Here is a 15,331-nt window from a genome sequence, read left to right as displayed (position 1 = left end):
CCTAGGACTGTACGAGATCAGCAAGAGCAAAAACAAAGTACATTTAACTGTTAATGCTCAGCTGGTGAGAAGGAACACAACTACAAACAGCCCAGGATGCAAACAACGCATTAAGTAAAATGTGGCATTCCAGTTTATCCTGCTAAGTTTACTAAGCTGTTAGCATGATCCATCTTAACAAACCACCGTCCTGACGCCTGGATATCTCATGTGCCTAGAACAACTTTTACCATACCTTTTCCAAATGGTGGTGAGATTTAAAAAAGCAGATCACAGAGGGGCTTTATAGCTTTCTTTCAGGAAAGCAGCAACTGCTATTTGGTGGAGAGGAATACAGCTAAGTTACTTACTTTTTTCTCCGCTATGCTATCTGTTATCTGTGCTGTTACACAATGCCCGACATGAGCAGATAGCAAAGCAGCTCCGTTATTCTCAGACTGAATACACGCCGTGCGCATCTGCTGCCACCAGGGGGAAACTGACTGAGAATCCCAAGTCTCATCTATAGCAACTGAAACAGAAAGTGGAAAACTCCGGTGTGCAACTAGGTCAGCTAAAATCAGCAGAACAAGAAATAAAGCAGGAGGAGAGGAAACCACACTTTTAACAAAGTCAGCTCTATAAATACAGCATCGATCTGTAAGGGTCGGATCCAGACATTTTCTTCCATGAATGCAACAGCTACTGTACTTCCATTCATGAAAGAGATCCCAATCTAGCAGCAGCTCCTGCCGGTGGGAGGCTTTTCAGAAATGGTGCGTGCTACAACAAATGCACACGTTATCAGTCATCTCCAACACCTGGTGGAGCTATTTTTAAGAAAGGGATTTAGAAAGGGAAAGGAGGGCTGTGTCTTTTTACAAAGCACCTGATTTGCTGATGATGCAGAGCCTGGCGCTGGTGCTGTCACAAGGGTTTTATGGGTCCCACGCAAAGGAGACTTCTACCATAAACTCTGCTCCGTTTGGCACATGCAAGTTTAAACCTGGCCTTTAGAAAAGTTGAACAAGGGCTCTGGAAGGCCCTGCAAGGCTCCTGAGAGCCTCAGCCCATTCAGCCCACCGACTTTGGATAGGAAAGGATGGCCACTCAGGGGGGAGCCGTTGCAGAGGTCTCCCTGACTTTACGCAATTTTGCATTTGCGCACAGACTTCCAGAACATAACCCCCACATAAGTTTCAGGAATCATCACCATGTCTCTGTTTCTTAACAAGGAAGGGAGCAGAAAATATTTCCAGAGGAATTATCTGCCCAAGAAGGCCCCAGAAAAAGCCAGCAAGAAAGTCAACGAAAGCCATCACTGTGGTCCAGTGAAACAAGGTTTGGCCTGGATATGAGACACTTGGGACCAAGTCACATCTCATCTAATGATTCAGTCGTCCAGCTCTAGGCTTGTATCACTGTCAGTTTTCCCCTCTGTAAAATGGGGCTTCACTGGGATGATGCAAAGCAAAGAAGCTGGGAAGACCCTGAACAAACTTAAAAACACTATGTGAAGTACATAAAGTGCTGACAATATAGAAGTGACCCTTAATGTGCAAGAGAGATAGAACCTCAAATTTCTGTGCCCACATCTGAGTACAAACACCAGAATGAGAACAGGAAATTTCCAGTCAGCACAACCGGACGAGGAGATATATTGAAAGGTCTGTTGCACCTGAGCGTGCAAAAGTTCAGGTCTCCTAGGCACCATAACGAGAACATTGGTGCAGCCGCAGATGGCCCTTAAACAAACTTCTCAATTATTCATCGGTTCATTTATTCTGAAATACATTCACATGCAACATTAGGTTTGGCTTTATTCACGGTTCTAATTATTGCTTGCAGAGTCAGGTAAAGGGCCCGTTTTTTTTCAAGAAGTGAGCATTTGCCCATTTCCATTCTACGAATTCATCTCACCTGTCATTTTGCTCAGGAGGGAGAGTGCAGCATGAAGGCAGCAAACTGATTGCGTTCTATGAAGAATATCCTTTTCCTTAGAAAGCCACACACTGAGAAGCAGGGACTGGGGAAGGTGAGAGAGGAGAAGATTTAGGATATTTCTCTTAAATAAGAATAGATTCAGGTAATTACAAAAAGCCACTGGTGGGCTAAAACTCTTCGTTCTAAAGAGGATTTTAAATTACCATTAAGTCATTTCAGACTTAATTATTGGTGTCCACTGGGTTAACCGGCCGCAGTTTATTTACTGCATTGTGATTTCACTATTTTACTGTTTTATTGTTTTAATCTGCATGCTGCCTTGAGGTTGCAGTAAGCGGTTTGGAAAGTTGTTTCTTCGCTATGCATCCGGAGACCTCTTCAGATATCATGACCTACTTTTGCATGTTGGTTCCTGAGATCCAACTCTGTTTTCCAACTCCTGGTTTCCATCTCTGTTTGAATACAACTTTTCTCTCAGAAGCAGAGAGCAGCTAGAGTGGAGGCCTTACAATGCCTATGAAGAACAAAATGGGATAGCTAATCATAGGACTCACCAATAACAGTTGGGGGCTAAATCCTGCAGTCTCTAGTGTCTGGCACATTTCTTCTGTGGAACTTTCTCCATGTAAACACTTCCAGAAAAAAAAGCTTCCTGCACACACAGACAAAAACACACCACACATGGTTTCCCCAATCAATTAAAAATGAAGCTTGGCCCACTGAATGGATACTTTCTGCTTGCAAACAAAGCAACCTTTCAGAGAGTAATGCATGCAGATTGGGCGAATTCACATCAGCAGTAAATAAGACTAGTGGGAACTTGCACACAGCTTTCCTCTTCTCCTTTCTGCATGGGGCCCACTCATAGGCGCCAACTTCCGGATAGGAAAATAAGGGAAAATAAGGGATCAGTGGTGGCATGGCACTGGAAGTCGCTTCTGTGCATGTCCAGACATGCGCAGTAGCAACTTTCAGTGCCGGGCTGCCCGTGTCCGCATGTCTGGGCACCAGAAATCGCTTCTGCGCATGTTTGGGCATGTGCAGAGACGATTTCCGAAGCCAAGTGAGCGAGCAGCCAGCCGGGACATGGCTACCAGCGCCGGCAGGAGCTGCAAATCCGGGGGATTTACGGGATATTTTTCAATTCGGGAGACCAGTGGGAAACGGATTTAAATCCGGGGCATCCCACGAAAAACAGGAGACTTGACAGCTATGGGCCCACTATGCACTTGTGCAGGTCTTTCAGCCTGCTATCGCAGGGCTACCTTGACCCAGGGCCCTCCATTCAACCCCAATGTTTTTCTCCTGCAGCTCTTTCCCCAATTCATTATTTCAGTAGATGAGACAGCTCTAGCCAGACACAAATGCGGGAAACCCTCAGAAACAGAGGAGCTTAACGTATATATTGGAGACACCACAGGGGGCGTTTACTGCAAAATGTTTATACCTAAAGCCACATATTCTCTCTCGTCCAGCTTCTTCACATTAATCACATCCTTTTCATAATCCATATATTCCAAGAAGGTTTTCACGGGCAACACGCCATCTTTGTCCTCCGCAAAATGAACCGAAGGTTGAGTGTTCTGCTGCTTGTAGTTCTCCAGCAACATCTGCAGCCTAGTAAACTCTTGTTCATCTAATCGGAGTAATTTAGCCAAGTCCTTAAAAACAGCAAGTCAAATATGCAACAGTGAGTCTTCTATGTAATCCTGGCAGCACGAATAATAATTGCAACTCAATGGAAAACAGCCCAAAATCTTACACTGGATGATTGGTATCAATCACTGAAATATAGCTATAATGGAGAGAAACCACACAAAATTGGATATTTTGACAAGGACTAGAAATGCCAGACACTTTTTATATGATTTGGCGTTCCTTTATGACATATACAGCAGAACCATCATATCCATGCCTGGCAAATTTGGAACTATAGTTGATGATCAGATAAAGATGATAGTCTTTACTTGGACTTTGTTATTTTAACTCATGTGCAACTACTCATTCTACATGCCTATTTTATGGTTTTGTTTTACATATTTTAATTCTATTATTAATTAAATTGATATATCGCCCTATAGCTGGGGGTCTCGGGCAGTTCACAGAATAAAGTCAAGATATAAAACCACAAAAATAAAAACAACAACCCAATAGTGTCCCCCCCCCAAAAAAAGCACAAAGGCCTGGTTTAAAAGGAATGTTTTTGCCTGGCGCCTAAAGGTGTATAATGAAGGCACCAGGTGAACTTCCCTGGGGAGAGCATTCCACAGATGGGGAGCCACTGTAGAGAAGGCCCGTTCTCGTGTTACCACCCTCCAGACCTCTTGAGGAGGCGGCACATGAAGAAGGGCCTCAGAAGATGATCTCAGGGTCCAGGGTTCATATGGGAATAGGCAGTCCTTGAGGTATTGCGGTCCTGAGCCGTTTAAGGCTTTATAGGTCAAAAACAGCACTTTGAATTTTTGTCTGTTGTTATCATTGTTCTGTCTATGTTGTATACATTATAAAATGAAATAATAATAATAATTTTACCCCAAAAAATGCAACCGTGAAGATCACATCCATTCTGGAAACATTAATAGCAGTTGTAGGAGATGCAGGATACAGAGTTCTCACATTGCCATTCTCTCAGAGCAGATACTGTTTTATTAATGCTTCTAAAAATGATGACCTATATTGCACAAACAGTTGGGAGTAGCCCTGATTTTTAACATGCAAGTGACAATTACTTAAAAAGTGAAGATTATTGAGAAGCCACCTTTAAAATACATTTTTCTCTTGTAATGCTCATTTCCTGCGTATACTCCAAGCTCTTTTAAAGGTCTAGGCACAAGGACTTTGATCAAACAGCTAAGTACCAAGAAAGGCAGCAGTTAAACTGTGTTTAAGTTACAGCATCATATAGGATGGTAAAAAAATTAAATTCCTTCATGCACCATTTTAATCTCTGTGTAGAAAAAAGCATGTAGGGTCAGAGAAAGCTGCCTTGTACCAAGTCAGATCACTGGGTCCATCTAGCTCAGTATCCCCTACACTGACTGGCAGCGGCATTCCAGGGTATCAGGAAGTAGGCTTTCCAAGCCCTAAAAGGAGATGCCATGGGCTGAACGTGCCTACAAAGTTATGGTGAGCTGCTGACAGCAATGGCCTTTAAAACATTTTAAGAAGGATTAGTACTTTATTAGAAAGCAATGTTTTTGTCCGTATATTTTTCTTTCGATCATAACACACAGAATGTGCACTCCAAGGATTCTTAAATTTCAGTCTTTCACACACACACAAAGAAAATGTTCACACTACTCACGTTATTAGACGGCACAATCTCACACGGCACAGTCAGAGAATTTAGCTTGCTGACTGACTCATGAAGGTGCATTAGTTTCAGTTTGTTTGCACAGAACTGTAGCAGCCCTTCATCGATACACTCCATCTCTGCCGGGGGGGGGGGGGGGGAGAGACACACACACACACACACATTAGTCTTAATGAATGTGCAATGGAGCTGTAAAATCGCTCTGCAGCTTCATTAAACTCCGTTAAGCAATATTTCCAGAGCGCAGCTGCTTCCATGAGAGTTCTGCTTTATCAGGTTAAAGTCTGGGTAAGTTTTGCCTACAGGCAAAGGAAGTGTCAGCTTCTCTTTGAAAGCAGAATCTTAAACAACATGAAAATCAAAAGTCTCAACACACAAAGAACATCTTTTCACAGCAGGCAGGCAGAAAATGAATTCCCTACACTGGCTAACATTTCATCACACACATTTTGACATTTGTCACACGTAGCTTACATATAGGGCACACACTATTTAGTTTTGAAGTCACCCAGGTGTTTTTTTTTACTTATGGAGGGTGTAATTATCTACACTGTGACCTCTGCCTACTGAAGCAGCTCAAGACTTCATTAACAAAAAGAATCGGGTTGTCTCAATATGCAACTGATTCAAACAAGAGACGAGCAATTTGATTTTACACAGATCAGACTGCATGTAGTTGGGGTGTAGGAAAAAAATCTGCTTATGTCAAAGGAACAGAAAAATGCTGCAATAGCAAGTCTGCTTCTCGTAAGTTCAGATTTACACTGTGTAATAATTAATTTGCCTCATATTAAAAAGCTACCCTAAAGTTTTCCCTGTTCAGCTACTCACCTTGCAACTAAGGGATCACCCACCAAATAATCAGTTTATAAGTTAACTGTCCGCATGCAGGCTCTGAGAATGCCAAATGTAAGGCAGGATCTCTGTTGAGGCTGAGATTCCCTATCCTTGCAGAAAGAAATCAGGGGGATGAGACGAATCCTACCCTACCCCAGGTGCTTGGTAGTGTGATTGGTATAAATCACATGAGATGTCTGAGAAGAGTGTGGGAACTGAAAACTGTCTTATCTCTTCCGTCTGAACGTGTTATTGTTACTTTACTTTCACTTTTGTTGTATGCAACAGTCTTGTTCTGCCTGAGCTGGAGAACACAGACGTGATTATGGATTCTCTGTACATATTGTGAATAAAAAGTAGTTTAGATCTACGAATGTTTCCTTCTTCTTGCTGTTAAGATGCCAGAAAACTTGTGTGCACTTTCCATAAGAAAAGTGTTGCAGAGACGCACTCTGGAGTGAAGGGGCATGCCAATCCAGAGACGCGCCTACTGGGAGACGCACGGAGGCACCAGGGGTTTGCCGTGTCCCCGGATGCGTTTGCCAGCAGTATATGTGTGCTTCCTTCAAACTTCCTGGAATCTCTTAAAGCAGAAGCATGCGCCCTCACCCCTCTGGGAAAGAAAGCAATCCCTGGGTTCAACTTAGGGGGGACAAAAAAAGGGCCATGATCCCTTCGTCACCAAAGCAGTAGTGGCGGAACTGAGCTCAGGGAACAGCCAAATTCTCTTTCTCCAACAACTGCATCAGGAATGAAGTTCAACAAAAAGTGACTGTGGGAATGGCAGGGACTAGATTCTGCAAGTTAGGGGCTAGTTCTCTCCAAGCATGCACCAATCCTGTAATTGATCAGCCGTGGGGAAAAAAAGAATCAAAGAAATAGACCTCCCTCAGGGTCCCACTTGCTGCTTTTATAGGAAATTCAGGCACCATTTTGATCACAGCCAAAAAGAGATTTCGCCCAACTGCTTTGAGGTTTTTTCTTACAGTCCAGAAGTATATGAATTTCATGAAATAAATAAACAGAACAAATGAAGACTGTGAAAGTTCCAATAGTCAAAGTATTCTGTCTCTATGGGCCTTTGGTTCAATCCAGCATGCCTCTACTTATGTTTTGACATGGTTACACAACACATTTTCACTTACCCTGACTTTTTAAGGTATCCATTAACGTTTGTGCTATGCTTGTCAAAGAAGACAGTGGCAATCGCTCGTTTGCAAGAATGCTTTCCAGTGCCTGTCAGTAAAATAGACCACACGAGTCAATTTTTCTCCATCATTTCATGCTGTTAAACAAAAGCAATGCAGATGTTTCCTATAAGTAGCCATCAGCAAAGTTCCAAATAATCTCTCTTAGGCTGGAATGCTTAGCTGAGCCTACAGTGCATGTGCGGAGGGACAAGGGCTGTCAAGGGAGGAAAATGCCTACGAAATTAGTCCTGTGTGTGATCTCCAAAACCAGTTCTGTAAATAAATCCAATTTGTAAGTTACCTAAAGCAACATTGTTCAAAGTGTCAGGATGGATGTCTCAGAGAAACATAGGCAGTTACCAGGAACCAGCAAGCACAACCAACACTACACCACAATATGAATTCACTGATTGGCCCAAGAAGGAGAGAGAGAGAGAGAGAGAGAGAGAGAGAGAGAGAGAGAGAGAGAGAGAGAGAGAGAGAGAGAAAGCCACCACCAAGCAGGGGGCTTTAAATTCTGCATGTTGGTGGAAAATGGAGCAATCCTTCACTCTTACAGTTCCCCCCCCCCCATTTAAAGAATTAAAATGTCTGCACACAAAAACAAGAGTTGTTAGATATGCATAAAACAACAACAACAACAAAAATTCCTTCCAGTACCGTGTTTCTCATATTTTAAGGCATCCCCAAAAAATAAGCCATGACAGGATTTCTAAGGGTTGGTGAAAAATAAGACATACCCCGAAAATAAGCCATGTCGTGTAGCCCCGACCGAGCGAGAGGCGAAGGCGCGGGACCCAGCAGGAGCTCCCTGCCTGCTTCCCCGAGCCATCGCGCATAGGGGGACAGAGCCGAAGATCGGCGGGCGCTCCTTGCTGGGCTTGACAAGCCCGGGAAACAGCGCCCACCGATCTTCGGACCTGTGCTGTGTGACAGACAGGGGTGGGGGGAAGCGGAGATCGTTCTCCGCTCTCCCCCCATCCCCGCCTGTCACCGAAGATCGGCGGGCACTCCTTGCTGGGCTTGACAAGCCCGGCAAACAGCGCCCGCCGATCTTCGGACCTGTCCTGTGTGACAGGCGGGGGTTTGGGGGGGAGCGGAGATCGTTCTCCGCTCTCCCCCCACCCCCGCCTGTCACCAAAGATCGGCGGGCGCTGTTTGCTGGGCTTGACAAGCCCGGCAAACAGCGCCCGCCGATCTTCGGACCTGTCCTGTGTGACAGGCGGGGGTGGGGGGGAAGCGGAGATCGTTCTCCGCTCTCCCCCCACCCCCGCCTGTCACCAAAGATCGGCGGGCGCTCCTTGCTGGGCTTGACAAGCCCGGCAAACAGCGCCCGCCGATCTTCGGACCTGTCCTGTGTGACAGGCGGGGGTGGGGGGGAAGCGGAGATCGTTCTCCGCTCTCCCCCCACCCCCGCCTGTCACCAAAGATCGGCGGGCGCTGTTTGCCGGGCTTGACAAGCCCGGCAAACAGCGCCCGCCGATCTTCGGACCTGTCCTGTGTGACAGGCGGGGGTGGGGGGGGAGCGGAGATCGTGCTCCGCTCTCCCCCCACCCCCGCCTGTCACCAAAGATCGGCGGGCGCTCCTTGCTGGGCTTGACAAGCCCGGCAAACAGCACCCGCCGATCTTCGGACCTGTCCTGTGTGACAGGCGGGGGTGGGGGGGAAGCGGAGATCGTTCTCCGCTCTCCCCCCACCCCCGCCTGTCACCAAAGATCGGCGGGCGCTGTTTGCTGGGCTTGACAAGCCCGGCAAACAGCGCCCGCCGATCTTCGGACCTGTCCTGTGTGACAGGCGGGGGTGGGGGGGGGAGCGGAGATCGTTCTCCGCTCTCCCCCCACCCCCGCCTGTCACCAAAGATCGGCGGGCGCTCCTTGCTGGGCTTGACAAGCCCGGCAAACAGCGCCCGCCGATCTTCGGACCTGTCCTGTGTGACAGGCGGGGGTGGGGGGGAAGCGGAGATCGTGCTCCGCTCTCCCCCCACCCCGCCTGTCACCAAAGATCGGCGGGCGCTGTTTGCTGGGCTTGACAAGCCCGGCAAACAGCGCCTGCCGATCTTCGGCCCTGTGCTGTGTGACAGGCGGGGGTGGGGGAGAAGCGGAGATCGTTCTCCGCTCTCCCCCCATCCCCGCCTGTCACCGAAGATCGGCGGGCGCTCCTAGCTGGGCTTGACAAGCCCGGCAAACAGCGCCCGCCGACCTGTGCTGTGTGACAGGCGGGGGTGGGGGAGAAGCGGAGATCGTTCTCCGCTCTCCCCCCATCCCCGCCTGTCACCGAAGATCGGCGGGCGCTCCTAGCTGGGCTTGACAAGCCCGGCAAACAGCGCCCGCCGACCTGTGCTGTGTGACAGGCGGGGGTGGGGGGGGAAGCGGAGATCGTTCTCCGCTCTCCCCCCACCCCCGCCTGTCACCAAAGATCGGCGGGCGCTCCTAGCTGGGCTTGACAAGCCCGGCAAACAGCGCCCGCCGACCTGTGCTGTGTGACAGGCGGGGGTGGGGGGGGAAGCGGAGATCGTGCTCCGCTCTCCCCCCACCCCCGCCTGTCACCAAAGATCGGCGGGCGCTGTTTGCTGGGCTTGACAAGCCCGGCAAACAGCGCCCGCCGATCTTCGGCCCTGTGCTGTGTGACAGGCGGGGGTGGGGGAGAAGCGGAGATCGTTCTCCGCTCTCCCCCCATCCCCGCCTGTCACCGAAGATCGGCGGGCGCTCCTAGCTGGGCTTGACAAGCCCGGCAAACAGCGCCCGCCGACCTGTGCTGTGTGACAGGCGGGGGTGGGGGAGAAGCGGAGATCGTACTCCGCTCTCCCCCCATCCCCGCCTGTCACCGAAGATCGGCGGGCGCTCCTAGCTGGGCTTGACAAGCCCGGCAAACAGCGCCCGCCGACCTGTGGAGTGTGACAGGCGGGGGTGGGGGGGAAGCGGAGATCGTTCTCCGCTCTCCGCCCACCCCCGCCTGTCACCGAAGATCGGCGGGCGCTGTTTGCTGGGCTTGACAAGCCCGGCAAACAGCGCCCGCGTGCACTTTATTAAAAAATAAGACATCCCTCAAAAATAAGCCATGTCGTGTTTTTTTGAAGAAAAAATTAATATAAGACATGACTTATAATATGAGAAACACGGTAGCACCTTAGAGACCAACTAAGTTTGTCATGGTATGACAAACTTAGTTGGTCTCTAAGGTGCTACTGGAAGGAATTTTTTTTTTAAAAAAAATTTGTTTCGACTACGTCAGACCAACATGGCTACCTACCTGTAAACAATAACAAACTGTTTGCCTAATTTGGATCAAAAGGCAATAATGAATGCAAAAATGAAGCCCTTCCTGGCTAATTACCTGTTTTTTAGTAGCGGGATATTTAATATCAAGAATTAATCCCTTCACTTCAGCCTCAACCACATCTGGAAAGAAAGAAAAATAATAAGAATAAAAAAGAAAAGCACATTACAAAAGAGGTTCAAGAAAACTAAAGGGTGCCCACTTTAGCTATTGGGGGCTCCTGCAGTCAAGAGAGCAGCAAATGAGAAGGTGCAGAGTGCCTGCGTCACACCACTTAAGGGCAGTGCACTACAGCCAGCCACTTGCAACCAGAACGATCTGGCTCTGTTGCAGTGACACAGCACATCAGGGAGACTTTAACATCTTTGGACAGTAGGCAACGCAAGACAGTCTAAAATTAAAACTGCTTATCATGCCACCCTCTTGTTTCAAAGTGTTGTCCTCCGTCCTAGAACTGTGCAAGCTTTATCATGGGCATAATAAGCTGGTTGTCAGCTGACAGGACTCAGAGCAAATTTCCAGGGAATCCAGACTAGTTGTGGGATGTTTGTTTTCCTGCCTTCACAGTTACTCTTGCTGGGGCTTGCAGCCCTGGGGTCTTCCAGCTATTGTCACAAGTACAGTAGCTCAAAGTCTAGCACTGCAAAGTGGAGCAAATGGGAGACTCTTTGGGCAGAGCTCCATTAACAGTTGCTGGGTGCGATACTAGGATGTTTCAAACAGCAGAAAGAACTACACAAATCACAGCTAGGCAATAGTGCCTTTAGCAGAATGCTGAGACGTGGGAAACGCATTTGCCTCCATGTAATCCAACCCAAATTTCTTACCCCGAATTTTTTTCTAGGTAAGGCTACGACAAGTTTTCCACCCTTCCTGCTTATCTCTGTTACATGGTTGTGGTTGTTGTTTAGTTGTTTAGTCCATAGCTGCCAAGTTTTCACTTTTCTCGCGAGGAAGCCTATTCAGCATAAGGGAAAATCCCTGTAAAAAAGGGATAACTTGGCAGCTATGGTTTAGTCGTGTCCGACTCTTCGTGACCCCATGGACCAGAGCACGCCAGGCACTCCCGTATTCCACTGCCTCCCGCAGTTTGGTCAAACTCATGTTCGTAGCTTCAAGAACACTGTCCAACCATCTCACCCTCTGTCGTCCCCTTCTCCTTGTGCCCTCAATCTTTCCCAACATCAGGGTCTTTTCCAGGGAGTCTTCTCTTCTCATGAGGTGGCCAAAGTATTGGAGCCTCAGCTTCACGATCTGTCCTTCGAGTGAGCACTCAGGGCTGATTTCCTTCAGAATGGATAGCTTTGATCTTCTTGCAGTCCATGGGACTCTCAAGAGTCTCCTCCAGCACCATAATTCAAAAGCATCAATTCTTCGGCGATCAGCCTTCTTTATGGTCCAGCTCTCACTTTCGTACATCACTAATGGGAAAACCATAGTTTTAACTATCGGACCTTTGTTGGCAAGGTGATGTCTCTGCTTTTTAAGATGCTGTTTGGTTTGTCATTGCTTTTCTCCCAAGAAGCAGGCGTCTTTTAATTTCGTGACTGCTGTCACCATCTGCAGTGATCAAGGAGCCCAAGAAAGTAAAATCTCTCACTGCCTCCATTTCTTCCCCTTCTATTTGCCAGGAGGTGATGGGACCAGTGGCCATGATCTTAGTTTTTTTGATGTTGAGCTTCAGACCATATTTTGCGCTCTCCTCTTTCACCCTCGAAGCTACGAACATGAGTCTGACCAAACTGCAGGAGGCAGTGGAAGACAGGAGTGCCTGGCGTCCTATGGTCCATGGGGTCACGAAGAGTCAGACACGACTAAACGACTAAACAACAACAACAACAACTTTCACCCTCATTAAAAGGTTCTTTAATTCCTCCTCACTTTCTGCCATCAAGGTTGTGTCATCAGCATATCTGAGGTTGTTGATATTTCTTCTGGCAATCTTAATTCCGGCTTGGGATTCATCCAGTCCAGCCTTTCACATGATGAAGCATGATGTTACATGGTTATCCTCCCCCAAACACATCCAATGACCCCTTTCTGACCCACTACAGTGGCAGTCTGTACTAATATTTGCAAGTTAAGGAGAATCATATGGCTTTTTAAAAAAGACACATGCACAACCCCCACCCCACCCCATTTTTCAATTGCTGAAGCTAATGGCAAAATTAAGTCAACAGACTGTTCACTTTTCCAGGAGCAGTACATCTGCAGAGCCAACTGTGGCATCATTTGCACCAAGCACCAAGATTTTTAAACCTGCCATTGGGAATTCAATTTGTCTCTGCTGTTGCACAACTTGTTTACTTACAACAAAAAGCAGCATCTCTCAGGTCATAAATGAATAGCAGAGAGGCCTAAGTTGAAAGGAAAGCTAGAGATGTGAAGCAAAGTCAAAGGAAAGGGGTGTCAAGCCTGCATCCTGGGATGTGAACAGTCCCTGCGGCTTTCGAGGGTGGAGTGGAAGAGATGTATTTCTCTCTGCTCCTTGCCAGATCTATACATTCTGCACAAGTTGGCAGCCTGAACTGTTTGCTGTTTTGTTTTGTTTTTTGTTTTTTTAGGGGATGTCAGCATGTATTATGCTCATGGTGTGACCTCTACTTGGGGTTTAACCTGACAGCTCAAATTCAGTTGGTTAAAAATAACATGGAAAAGCACTGAAACGAAGTTGATAGTGTACAAAGTGAAAGGCACTTCCACTAGAAATGCCAGGTCTCTAGTTAAGCCTTTAAGACACTTTATATCGAGAACTTCTGAAAAGACCATATATGCAAGGGGTAAATTAAATACAACATAGTCCCACTCCAAAATAATGCATTGCTTTACGCAAGATGCAGCTTAAGTCAAGCCACTTCTGCAGAATGTGAAGTGCAATGCTGTTGTGCTAGGAAGTTATATAATATTTTAACCTGCCCTATGACTGAATCACATTTAATCATTATATATTTAATGTAACACGGCATTAAACTAAGTGTAATTTAACATAATATTACCCCCATGAGTCCAAAATTGCATGGCTACTGGCTACTGGCAGCATGAAGAATTGATAGACTCCTTTTTCTTGCATGATTTATGATCTCTCTTAAGGAATCAAAATTCACTGTATACAATTTTAGGGAAGGTAATTTAACAATTAGAGTTCTTTATGAAATGCCCCCAAATCGTGAGAGAAGAGAGAGGCATCTCTTAAGACAATTCAACTATTCTACAAGTGATCACAGGCTCCCCAAATTTATTATCCAAGTTATCCAAGCAAATAAGCCAAGTATTTCTCCATGACAATTCAGGTGCTCATTTCTTTAGACCACAGAAGCTCTGCACAGAGGTTAGATCATCTGAAGTAGTAATAAGTCACAATCAAATTAAGAATGGGTGTCACACCTTTCCAAACTACATCTTCATAAACCACATTTATTACCAGGGTGGATAAAAATCAATGATTTTTTAAAAAAAATCAAAAAAATCGGATTTTTTTGATTTAAAACGGATTTTTTTTTATTTAAATCGATATTTTTGATTTAAATTGGATTTTTTTAATAAAATGCTTTTTGAGGAAAACATATTACCATCCAAAGGTTATTCCATCATGAAATAAATATTAGTTTTTTAATTTTGTAGTATAAGGTTGTATATGTTTAATTTTGGGGGTAAATAAATTCCATTAATCCATTCACAATGTCATGCTCTTCCAGAGGTTTTTGTAAGATTATTGGGCAGTTTCTCTGCCTACAAGATATTATCACAGGTGCTTGGTTTACTTTTGCAGTTCTCAAAACTGAATTTGACTCAACAGAGATCACATGCCTCTTCTTCACAGCAAAAATGTTATAACATGAACAGAGTTGAGAAAAAGACCTTAATCCTATTGTTCTACAAACCTATGAATACAGAAGCAACCCCTTCAGGGCTAAGTTTCAAGAAGTTCAGTGAATAGAATAGAAACAATATTTTTCTGATTGTTTGGAGTGGACAGTATTTAAGTTTTTCATGTGTAGGCTGGGCTGACAGTCTAAGTTTCTTAAAATATATATATTTTGTTTTTGTTTAGCCAAATTAGTTAACAAACATGGATGTTTGTTTAAGCAAATAACATTTGCTGAAATGTTATTGTTTCAGTTGAATAAATCTATTTAAATTGTTATTAAGGTAATGATTATTTTTCTCCTTCCTAAGTACAACAGTAAAGTTGTCGAAATATGAATGATTAACCTATTAAACTGGGGATAAAAAAACTAATATGAAAAGTTGTTATTCTAAAAATCTTCATCTACTTGCATATTAAAGTTATACCAGCAAGAATTAGTCTTTATGATTTAAATCAACTATGATTCAAATCAAGCCTTACTGACTAGTGATTTAAATCGTGATTTAAATCAGTTTGATTTAAATCAAATCCACCCTGTTTATTACCTCAACAGCAGTTATGCAATATTGCCAATGGCCATCAATTTCAAAAGACCGTTCACAGAAAAAAAAATCCAAAGGGATTGGAAGACTACTAAAAAATGTTTGCATTTCATCTTGTTCAGACCAACTGCACAGAGAGTTTGCACTTTGGCAGCTTCTACATGGATGGCACAATGTTTCAATCAGATATTATACAAGTGTTGTAGTGCAGAATATTGGTGATACTAACAAATTTTGTACCTACTTCCAACTAATCGCTTAAACGTAACGGAAAGCCTATCCCTCTGTGATGTAGGTGAGCCTGAAAAGGTACCTAAGAATGTTAAGGAGAGTCTGCTGGATCAGGCTAGTGGCCCATCTAGTCCAGCATCCTGTTCTCACG

The 15,331-nt window shown here is 45.5% G+C and overlaps 1 protein-coding gene across 1 annotated transcript in view; it reads right to left on the bottom strand.

Moving 5' to 3' along the window:
- The window catches only part of RAB3GAP2 (RAB3 GTPase activating non-catalytic protein subunit 2), a 55,717-nt gene that overhangs the window by 15,594 nt on the left and 24,792 nt on the right, over window positions 1-15,331 (bottom strand). The window contains exons 17-23 of the mRNA XM_060272992.2: window positions 10,597-10,661; window positions 7,219-7,309; window positions 5,228-5,355; window positions 3,371-3,584; window positions 2,478-2,575; window positions 1,900-2,005; window positions 351-511 (exon numbers count right to left, since the gene is read on the bottom strand). Coding sequence (XP_060128975.1) covers window positions 351-511; window positions 1,900-2,005; window positions 2,478-2,575; window positions 3,371-3,584; window positions 5,228-5,355; window positions 7,219-7,309; window positions 10,597-10,661 — 863 coding nt within the window. The remainder of the gene's footprint in view (window positions 1-350; window positions 512-1,899; window positions 2,006-2,477; window positions 2,576-3,370; window positions 3,585-5,227; window positions 5,356-7,218; window positions 7,310-10,596; window positions 10,662-15,331) is intronic.

This window comes from Zootoca vivipara, chromosome 3 (assembly GCF_965207765.1).
Source record: "Zootoca vivipara chromosome 3, rZooViv2.hap1.1, whole genome shotgun sequence".
NCBI lineage: Eukaryota > Metazoa > Chordata > Lepidosauria > Squamata > Lacertidae > Zootoca > Zootoca vivipara.
Note: the sequence above shows the minus strand (reverse complement) of the source record. Positions and strands in the feature narration are given on the sequence as shown.